We start from the raw sequence: 10,765 nt of genomic DNA on the forward strand, positions 1-10,765 counted from the left end.
CTAAGGATGCATCTTCAAAGCCTGTTGCACCTTCAAAAATTAAGCAGGCTAAACCTAATCAGGCTCAACACCAAGAAAATGGCCTAATAAAGCAATCACGGGTGACAAAAAAGCTTCATAATCCCGAGGTGATGGTGGTGGATGGTACTAAGGGTGATTCTTCGAAGGTGGCAGATGGGCAGTCAAAACGTTTGCGCAAACCGCCACAATGGCTTAAAGATTATGAAACTTAGTCAATAGGCTCATATAAATCACTTATAATACTATATATAATTTTATATTGATTGAACCATTATTGCATATGCTATTAATTAATATAGTGCCTGGGTGCTGGTGGTGGATGGCGCGTGCATACCTAGGCCCGTGCACACGGGGGTCATGACTTCTACCCTGACCCTGTCAATGTCTGTGCGGAAGATCACGGGAACGATGAATGGTGCATAAGTGAGATCGTAAACCTGCTTAGTTCATTGTATGCTGTCTTGACTGATCGATTGTATGGTTATTGTCCTGTCCCCTACCCCTGGCTCTCCTCTCTTATCTAGCCAGCGTTTGCTTATGTCACGTGATACTTGGTATGTGCTTAGACTGACAGACCCATCCTAGTTAGGATAACTTAACGTTAACTTAACTTATTATGTAATTTATCACGTGTCGGCTATTCGCCGAAGTCCTCCCAATCGGGCATAGCGGCGGAGGAAAGAGCTGCTACAACCGTGTAGGAATTAAACCAAACCAAAGTCACAGTAATAGTCTAACATCCATTATAAGCGGTGGCCCGTTTGCCCAACCAAAATGCGTCGATTATCTTTTAACAATCATGCGGCAATGAAACTGCAGTAGTTATCTTATAATAAAGAATAGTTATTATTAGCAAAATTAGCAATCAAAAAAAGGCCAACTTCGGTCGGTTACACAAGCTGCAAAGATCTATGCTCTACCTAGAAAGACGCTTGCGCGACGCATTGCTGGTACACCATCTCGACTCGATTGTATAGCTAACTTTTAGAAGTTTCCGCTCAATAAGGAGGGCACTTAAACTCAGCATCTAATTGACGTGGATTCGCGAGGATATGGACCTAGCCTGCAAGAGGCAGCTGCTATGGCTAATCATCTACTTGCATCTCGTGGTGGTGGCCAAGTTGAGGAAGCGTGAGGAGGATTGGAGCTTCAGCTCTTCGCTTAGCTCGGTTCCAGCGCTTGAGATCGAGGAACCACAGAACGCAGGGAATCAGGCAGCCAAGGGGTGGAATCAGCGCTGTCTGAAAAAGGGGCGGCCCCGAGGAGAGCATGCACTTTGTCGAAGCTAAGTTTGCTTTGTCGGGAAAGTCTCGCGACAGACATGCCTAGGCCGATGTTGAAGATGATCAGACGTCCTTGGGGATTCCGAGAGGTAGCATTTCAAGCGCAGGGCAGCAGCTGAAAGAAAGTGCGTGGTATGAGGTGTGCATCTCGTCGAACGTCCAGTGGAGCAAAAGTGCCATTGCGCTGTAGAGCCAAGATATCGGTTTCCATGGTTACGACGTCAGGCCGTGCCCGAGACGTATGAAAGCTTCCAGGCAGGCATCGATGGCGGGCTCGGACCTTCGCTAGACAATCATCTTCTTCTTCACCCCAAGCGGCCGCGACCTGGCGCGTTCAGACCAGTCGCTCGCCTTCTCTTTGAGTCCCGGGCACCGGGGACTTTTGTTGCCGTCGAGCCCAGTGCATTTGTGTGCGGTGTTTTGGAAAGTAGGTGTTGAAGACCCCCAAACAGGTCATGGAGGCAGCGGGCCGCGTTGGCCTGCCTGGCCCGCCTGTGGGCGAAGGAGTAAGACCAAGGAACGCAGATTCTTCCCAATGAAGCATTAAGTGGCTGGAAGGGAGCAAGACGTCGTCCAAATTGAAAGATTTGCGCGTGAGATGGTTGCTGGCCATATTTTATTTGCTTCATTTGCCTGATATGTGCGGCTCGTTTCAATTCTTTGCGAACCTCTTGCGCCAACAGATGCATAGATGAACAATCCCATGCATACATACACATACAGACATACAATAATTATATGCGAACATATATCAACCCTTTTTTCCCACTACCAGGCGTATCTTGGCTTTCTCCCTCCATTCCTAGTGTAGTATAACTCGTCATCGTCCAAATCGACCCCGTTCCATTCTTCATCCCCACTTGGTTCGGCGGTCAGGAAATCATTCTCGTGGAACTGTTCTTCGCGCGGCCGGATATTATCGATTCGCACGTCAACCTCCTCACACATGCCTTGAACGTGCCGGTCAAGCGTCTCCATTACCGTGTCGCGTACATTACTGCCAAATGTAGGCAGTCGTTCAGTATCATCCGTGTGGTCTTCTTCGACAACAGTCTTGCGGGGTCGAAGACGGCGCGTGTTCCCACTGACAATAACTGCTGTGCGCTTTCTATTCCGTACGGGCATGTCCGATCCGTCGTCGTCCTCGTCCTCGTCAAGATCAGTCTTATCGACAGGGACTGTGGTGACTTCACTGTGACGCTCCGGATTCTGTGACGTGATGACCACCTCAGCAACCTTCCTCTCCTTCCACTGCTTGAAGCTCCCCAAACTCCACCAGTATGGGTTAGGCGGTGGGGTGTTCCTGAGGAAAACACGTTTTATTCTATACTCCCAAACGTCCCGCATCTTTGCTCGGTCCCGCCAAGAGATATCCAAGCTCATGCTAAGCAGCAGGCGTCTCAGATCCTTCAGCTCCTCGGCACTTTCTATCAGCGACGTGAAAAAAACTTCTGCTGCAGGGGAGCTTAAATGGTGCAAGTGGTTCATTGATATAGTCTGAAGCGTCCTGGGCCATGTCGGTCTCTCATCCGGAAGGAGGAGATGCTCATACATTGGATCTGCTGTGTTATCCACCGTCAGCAGGTCGCGGAAGTATGTCAGATCCATGCGAAGCTCCCGCAGCGCTGGGCAGCTTTTCGCCAAAGTAGAAAGGAACGAGATGCTCAGCGCCGGGTTATGATTCAGAATTAGGACCTGGAGGTGTTGACCGTGGGTATTCAAGAACTCTTCGAGCCCTTCAGATGTGAGACGATCGCACTCAAGAATGCCGAGATGGGTGAGACCTTGCGGGAGAAGACACAGCCAGTCGCCATCGACAATGCTGCACATGTGGAGTTCGAGTTTCCGAAGGTTCGGAAGACCTGAAACAGCCTTGGCTAGCAATTCGTCCTGCCTGTGTTGGGCATTCTTTTTCTCTAGACGTAAAGCCTCCTTTTTCTGCTGTGCTGCCGTCAGCGGTTTACCAGGCGCTGAGAAATGCACTGCGAAGTCAAGATCTATCCTCGCGTCGCTGTCGCCGAGAAAATTCGTCAGCTTAAGATACGTGAGGCTCTGAAAGGCGGGCAGTTGATGTAGATCATGCATCCACCGGTACATTGCGGAAGGATCCTCAGTGGCCTGCTTGCCCATGAAACGCGAGTTCCAGTGAAAACGGCGAAGGCGCTGACCGACATCAGCCAGCGCTTTGAACATAGTGTCTGGATACGACCACGACCGCGACGTGATGGAAGCGCGCCTAACATCAGGATGATCCAGCATCGTCCACACGTCAATGCCTGTGAGCTGAGGCAGCTGTCTCACCAGCGCGCCCAAGTCAAACGAGCCAAGCTCAACCCCGGCCGAATATGCCAGTGTGTTCCGAGCCTCGATTTTCAGATGCCTGACCTTGACGTTGTAATTTGCCGCTCTCGGATTTGTCTGCGTCATCAGCGACAGAAATTTATGTGCTACGGCAGCGCTGGTCAGAGGCGGGCAGTAATATAGCACTGCTTGTGAGGCCTCCAACAAAGCCGGGTGTATGGACCGGAATTTTAAGAGCCATTCTACGTGGCTTGTTGCAGAGCCTTGGTGGTCGAGCAGCGGATACGAAGCGTATGTTAGGATGTCGCGAAGGATCTCGAAGGGGAGGTACGTCCAGGGACACGGTTTGCCCGTAAAGCTCGGGTCTGGCTGCGAAGGGCCACGGGGTTCTGGCTGTGCCGCTACATCTGCGCACAGGTTAGCACACGCATGAATACAAACATGGCGTAATGTAGGCGGTTTGGCAGTACTTTGGTGGCGGCGAGAAAGCTTCGGCCAGCGGGAATCCGAATCTATCTGCGACTGTCTCTGCAGCGTCTTTCGCGGCGAAGCTTTGGTTGTCTTCCTAGGCAGCCGCCCAGACGCACGCCTGGGGTTCGTTCGTATAGCAGGTGCTCTCTCAATGGCAGCGACCTCAGGTACAGCCCTTCGCTCATCTGGAACGAAGTCTTCATCCTCATCCTCGTCGTCCGTCGATTGCTCCTCGTACCTCACACGTGGTCGCCTTCGGGTTTGCATCGACCTGGACGAGCCAGGCGTGATGCGCAAAGGCGCCCCTCGTCTGGTGGACCGACGACAGCGGGGTGGCGGTGGAGGCGATGCATCCTCAGATGCCTCGAATTTGTCGGTCTGTTCTTCGTCTTCGGTCGCTGGGGATTCTCGGTACGACACCGAATGCGAGCTGCGGCGAGGGCGGAGAGGAGCCATGGTATGGGCGACAGGCGGGGGTGTCTGCGACGAAAGGATTGCTGGCAAAGATTTGCATTGTCAGAAGGCGTCCGGAGGTGGAGGGCGAGCAGACAAAGAGAGATAAAAGATCCAAGCCGGCTCAGAGCGACGAGGGTAGCAGGCGCATCCTCGCCAGGTCACTATGCCGTGGACTCGGTGCAGGTGACGGGCTCCGCGTGCGTCAAGGCCGAGATGATGGTGGACTAGGGTTAGGGTGCGACCTGCCGGGCGGCGGTGGAGGTGGACAGCAGCAGCAGGAGCGGCGGGAGCAGGAGGTGGTTGCAGGGACAGAAGGGCGAGGGAGTAGTGGCGGAAGCAGCGACTGTTGTAGCAGTAGCAGAAGCAAGCAGCGGCCGCGCCACAAGCAGCCGCTGAGCGATCGAGTCGTCGAGCACGCCAAGCCCGCCGCGCGACTGCACGCCAAGTCCGCTACGGTCGACGTCTTAGCACCAAGCTCGCCCTACTCGAAGCACAGTTCAGGCCGCGAGGCCGTCCAACCGCTGGCGACTTGGCCTTGTTCTTCCTGCCCACCATTCCTGTCCGCAACTTTCGCCTGCGCTCGTGCGTCCCCTCCGTCCTCTCGCGTGTTCACTGCCCCAGGCGGGGCAGATCGTTCCGAAGGCGCTGACTCTGTGTGTGCTGTCGGAGTGCGCACGTGTCTGGCGCTGGACAGCCTTGCGTTGGCCTGTGCTGTGGCTCTAACCTTGCTTGTACTCATAATGATCTCGCGCGTTCAAGTCGCTGACGAGAATCTGAACGCGACCAACTCGCACGCCAACGCCGGCGTCCACCGCATCACGCCCGTGTAAGTCGCGTCTCTATCATCTGACATGCTTCCTTGCATCTATATTTACTGCCCTCTTCAGCTTTCCCTGCAGTCTCAATAATCTCGTCACGTCCAGCACTCGTTCCGCAAGCATCCCCTTTCTGGAATTTCGTCTTTCGTGCGTGGTCATCCAGCCGCGACGACGCTCTCAGATTCTGTCCTTTGTACTTGTTGTTTGCTCTGTAACCCCTTCCCTTGCCACAGCCGACCACTCTATAGTCCATCTATATTTGGAAATCTAAGGATTGTGCGTAGCTGCCATCCGTTGGTCAAATCCACCCGCTAATTTACCTCCTTGCTCCAGCACAACCGCCTTGAACCGGCTGCTTTCTTTCCTCTATTCATCCTTCTGGAATGGACTTTCCATCGCGGACATTCTGAGCCGCTGGGAAACGCTATTTCTCTTTTTTCTTACCATTGCCCCACCCCAAAATCCATTGGCTGTTCATGTTCCAAACGCTATGACGCGTTCGAGCTGATGTCCGCCTGTCATGAACACAAAGCAGTTCCAACAGCTTGCCGGGGCCCTCATTATATCAGATCTGACCAAGCAACCACCTTTTTTGCAGCGTAATATCGATCAGCGTTTATGCTGTGAAAGAGACAAAATCCAACGTGCCAAGCTTTCCCGGCTCGAACGCGACCAGTTTGACCTGCGGGGTGCAGTGTTTCTGACGGAGATGAACGAGCGTCTGTCGCCCAAGCTTAAGGTCTCTGTGCTCGGCGTGGCACCCGGTGGGAGACGTTCAACAGCTGATAGGACCGCCGTTCGTGCTTCAACCTCGAACGGTCGAAGCCGAGGAAATGTGATTGATGTTCGCTGTCGGCTTCGCTTAGGCATCTACAGCAGACGAAATCCCCAGACCTGTCTCCACACCACCCACAGGATGACGAGATTGCATGGAGAAAGGAGAGCCGATGGGAGGTTCAACCTCTCCACCACTCTGACACCCGGCGAGAAGCCCTTCGAGTTTCAGATGGACCATATGAAAGACATTGTCGAAAATGACATCACCTGGCGCGAGGCTATGGCCGAGGATTATCTTATGCGATTTGAGCTCATATTCCCCAGTCCGCAAGACGGATATGATGTGTGGGAAGCGCTCAGCATCAACAGCGCAGAAGGACCAAATGGCGTTCTGTGGGCGCAATGGGCCAGGCTACCAAGATGTCCTGCGGCGAATGACTACTTGGCAATCTTCGCAGGGAAAGACACCACGACCAAGTACGTGCTCAATGTAAACATGGGCTGGGGCACAGAGCAATGGCTGCCCAGCAGTGGCACAGGAAAACGCCGGCGAACGAGCACGCCACTCGAGGCATGGAACATGACCAAGCGACATAAAAGTAACGGACAGCTTCCCACACCTGTGTCTACACCGAGATCAGGCTCGTCAATTGCATCTACGGACGTCACCATGCGGTGGCACATTAACGGTCAATTGATTGAGAAGCACGGCTATCAATGCATTCTCTGTGGAGGTCGGGATTTAAAGTCGCTGGATAAGGTTGAGGTCCATCTTGTCAATTCACATACGTGTCTTGAATTTAGCATCGAGACCGACGCGCCTGCTGGCGCCATTGACGAGAGCGTCGTCGACATAATCGTTGTAAACGGTGTTTCATTCCCGAAGCATAAAAACACCAACAACAAGGGCAGAGTCAAAGGCGTAAGCGATAAAGAGGACAGCGTCATTGATGACTTTGAGTTTACCACTCCATATGACCCCTACGCTCCAATCAGCGCTCAACAAGTGTTGAAAGACCCCCGCTTCACAGTTATGAGAGGGCGGAAGGCAAAGGATATCCCCCAGCCACTTCCAGCGCCTATCCATGTGCCCGTGGCGGATGTTCAGCTTGAGCTACCGGCGCGCACCAAGCGGAGGGTACCGGTAGCGCGCCACCCCACGCAACCCGATTTCAGATTTCTCTCCTCGGATAACAAAGCCACACTGACCGCAGGAGAAATGCTGTCGGATGAGGATGACGACATTGACGAAGAACACCTAAGAGCCGCTCGACGTGTGGAAATGATGCAGATGATACCGGATGAGAAGGAGCGTTTGTTCCTTCTGGACATGAATACACATATTGAGTCCGAACAGCCTCGCGGCGATATATTCCTCGGACCTTGCCTACGACGATGGCTGCACAAGCGGCGTGCGTGGCTGAAGGATGCAACGATAGCTAAGATGTTTGAAGACTTTCTTTACGCGGCGTGGAGCAAAAGCTACATCAGCGAGGACATGTACAGAGCGTGCATGAACGTGTCGCAGGACGTGAGGAATGATTCCTCTTTGCTTGCGGTCGACAATTCATACGACTTTGAGAAGATGGGAATGACTACGAGATCATCGCGTGCCAAAGACGAGTGTCTCTGCGGCGTGAAGGTGAACAGTGCAAGTCTCAAGACACGGATAAGTTGTGCCAACAAGGTTAGTGGACATACTCCAAGTTCGCGTTGAAATTTCTCATTCGACAGCTTAACTGATACGGAGCTGTGTGTAGAGTTGCATTCACCCCGAACATCACAAAGCCTGTATACAGAAATTGCCGATGTTTAAAGGAAGGACGTGGTTGCCACCAACATGGTACTGTCACGTGTGTCTGGAAGCCATCCGAGAGAGATTAAATATCGCTTTGAAAGCCTCGGTCGAACCTCCAATCGACTTGCCTAGTCCTAAAAATCTTTTCATCCCGGCAGCCGACCCTGCTGCCGCGCGGGAGCACTGGAGGAAAGTCCTTGAGGAGCACGGATTCCCCGTTCTTAGATAGGACCCGGGCATTCTGTCTTCCTATGGAAACATTTGTCCTAATGGAAGTCAAGGTTCAGCAAGGATAACATGTTCGGCACTGTCCAAGCTGTATCAAGCCTTGCATAGCGGATCATCTTATTGACCAACAAAGTGCTTTTCACACTGTCTTGAACCAGGAAAGCGGCAGGGATAGGTTTACATAGCTTATGGTTATTCATCCTGATCTGCGCGGCCATTTGTTTGGTGAAGGCGTTCGTAAGTAATTTTGAATGCTATCAATCTCTTTACTCTTTCGTATTCATTATTCTTTGTAAAACGCCTCACACAACGAAGGCTGTGGGCAACGCCGGACTAGCACCGCAGCCTCACCGCCAGAGAAATGGCCCACACCGGGTTGGTGCCGGGGCCTCACTACATAAGTCAGGTAGCTTAGGGGAGGCTCTCCAAGAGATCACTTTCAACTCACAATTCGTCCTCACATGCTGCACCCCGTACCCTGTCATCTAGTCCCCATCCTGCACCGTCTGACCGTCAGCCTCTGATCTTCTATGTTTTCCACTTATGCTGTTCTACAGCTTGCTTTCGGCATGATCTGGCTTGTATTTCAAGTTAAACACTGTCCTCAAGTGAATGCAAGAACACTGCAGCAGTAGTAGGCAATCCCAAGACCATCAATTCGCACAAGCTTGCCAGGACCACAGCCGATGAATGCCGTCGTGCTTCTGCCGATAGTCATCAGGCCAAGTCCGTTTCTCAACGAAAAGATTCCGCTGGGTTGGTCGCTGGGCCATCTGCTCTGTGTTGGCTGCACCGAGGTTTTGCAAAGGGATATAAATAGTTAAACATGATACTTACGGGATTCTCTAAGCCGGTCACAGAATAATTAGCCAGATAAGTAGGAAGACCACCTGCACCATACGTAACCTTTGGTAATGAGGCATGCGTTCAGGTGAATTATGAGGTAGCCTACTGTCGTGCTGCTGCTTACGCCCGCAGTTTCCAGGATTCTTTCCGTTGCCGCTTCCGGGGTCTCAGTTGAGGGAATTACATAAACTTTGTGATAGACTATGATCGATATCTAAAGCTCGAGATAGATTCGGAAGGGGGAAATGAACAATAGCAGCTTCCGTTGGAACAAAGATTAAATTTCCTCATGTTTTCCAGTTCGGGATGTAAGGTCGTCAACATAGCTTGGAACAGTAGAAGACACGCAACTCAGGTGCGCTGTAAGGATATACAAATAGTGTCACCCAGCCATACAAGCCAATGAAGCTGATATTGCGTGTCTTGAGTGATCCTCATGCACAAAGGGTGATTGTTGAAAAGGAGAATGAGCTAGATGACGGCGCTCGGGTGCGGCACAGGAGCACGAATTGTAGATTGAGAATGATCGCTAGGGAGCTTTTCTCTCTTAAGCTATCTATCTTGTAGTGAGGTTCCAGCACCAACGCGGCGTCGCCACTTTCTCTAGCGGCGAGGCTCTGGTGCTAGTCCGGCCTTGGCTCCCTGCCATCGCTGTGTGAGAGGCTTTGCGATTGTATGACATGCACTCAAGCTATGTAGGATTTATTTTGCCCACACCCTTTGAGCTTAGCCTGACTCCTCATTCAACGCCATTGCTTTGCACTACAGCATGTGTATAGTCTTCCGTCTTGTGAAAGGCTCACTTTGTCACACCTCATATAGGATGTCTATGTCATGTTGGATTCAGTGACCAACAGGGCTGTAGGATGGACCAGAAGCGAGCAAGACCGAAATTGGCATGCTACGAGATCGACGGATAGTATGTCTTTAATGAATGGTATTGCTATCATGCGCAGAACCTTTATAAGCGAAGGTATATGTATAGAATTTATCCTAGGGAGGCTGGGTGCAAGGCATGCCTTCTGGTCCTGGTGCACGTGTGGAACTAGTTGAAATTCCGTAAGCTCAGATAGGAAGAAAGAGAGAAGGTTCGAGAAAATCATAAGGTTACACCTGCCAACGCCGCAATATTGGACAAGGATAAGAGTGGAGAGTAAATTGGGATAGGGCACCTGCTGGGACGGGCGGCAAGATCTCTCGTCAGGAGATTGCACGGTGGGGATTTCAGGGTCAGGTATGGCGGGGATCTTGCACAGATGACTAGCCCAAACTAGGCGGTGCTTGTGGATGTGCTGTGTTCAAAGAGACAAAAGGAAGAAATAAGTATTGTGGAAATGATTTATGGATGAGCAAAATGTTGTGTTCTGTTGCGTTTTGTTTAATTTATCTGTGTAGAGAATAGTCGCTTATGCAAAAAAAAAAAAACGTGATTTGAATGATTTGATTTGGGTCGTGCTATTCACACAACACAAAATTGCTGAGTTAAAAAGCACAACAACAGCGAGAACTCTCATTCTTGGAATAAAGAGCTCAATTGTGCTCACATACACCCCCTGAAGACCGGAAAGTGCTTTATCGGAAGCCGCACCGCCCAACGCGGCCGTAAGACATGGCGACGCCCTGGTCCACGAGGTAACCGGGCTCACCAACCTTCGAGAGCGTCTCCTAGAAATCATGAAGCAGCCCAGCGATACATTGCACGTCGTAGAAAGAGATAAAGAGATCGATAGAAAGCAACTAAGCAAAGCTCTCAAGAGCGCGCTACT

At 51.6% G+C, this 10,765-nt stretch overlaps 3 protein-coding genes across 8 annotated transcripts; 1 reads left to right on the top strand and 2 right to left on the bottom strand.

Moving 5' to 3' along the window:
• Positions 1-881: 881 nt before the first annotated feature.
• On the bottom strand, positions 882-4,876 carry PV09_09795. Of its 2 annotated transcripts, XM_016363932.1 has the most exons (2): positions 4,076-4,876; positions 882-4,012 (listed from the first exon to the last, which is right to left on the bottom strand). In XM_016363932.1, the coding sequence occupies exons 1-2, from the start codon at positions 4,530-4,532 to the stop codon at positions 2,073-2,075; spliced, it is 2,397 nt and encodes a 798-aa protein (XP_016208235.1). In that variant the 5' UTR covers positions 4,533-4,876; the 3' UTR covers positions 882-2,072. The 2 variants fall into 2 exon arrangements, with proteins under 2 accessions (XP_016208235.1, XP_016208234.1); XM_016363931.1 differs by having other exon boundaries at positions 882-4,876.
• A 233-nt stretch (positions 4,877-5,109) lies between these two features.
• PV09_09796 lies at positions 5,110-8,592 on the top strand. Of its 5 annotated transcripts, XM_016363935.1 has the most exons (4): positions 5,110-5,358; positions 5,420-5,626; positions 5,684-7,814; positions 7,888-8,592. In XM_016363935.1, the coding sequence occupies exons 3-4, from the start codon at positions 5,871-5,873 to the stop codon at positions 8,152-8,154; spliced, it is 2,211 nt and encodes a 736-aa protein (XP_016208238.1). In that variant the 5' UTR covers positions 5,110-5,358; positions 5,420-5,626; positions 5,684-5,870; the 3' UTR covers positions 8,155-8,592. The 5 variants fall into 5 exon arrangements, with proteins under 5 accessions (XP_016208238.1, XP_016208236.1, XP_016208237.1 ...); XM_016363933.1 differs by having other exon boundaries at positions 5,110-5,626; XM_016363934.1 differs by having other exon boundaries at positions 5,420-7,814.
• An 894-nt stretch (positions 8,593-9,486) lies between these two features.
• On the bottom strand, positions 9,487-10,165 carry PV09_09797 (uncharacterized protein; the record flags this gene model as incomplete). Its single annotated transcript, XM_016363938.1, has 1 exon — positions 9,487-10,165. A coding segment is annotated over one exon (339 nt), but the record flags the coding sequence as incomplete, so codon positions are not given.
• Between the last annotated feature and the right edge of the window lie 600 nt (positions 10,166-10,765).

Source organism: Verruconis gallopava (assembly GCF_000836295.1).
Source record: "Verruconis gallopava strain CBS 43764 unplaced genomic scaffold supercont1.188, whole genome shotgun sequence".
Classification (NCBI taxonomy): Eukaryota; Fungi; Ascomycota; class Dothideomycetes; order Venturiales; family Sympoventuriaceae; genus Verruconis; species Verruconis gallopava.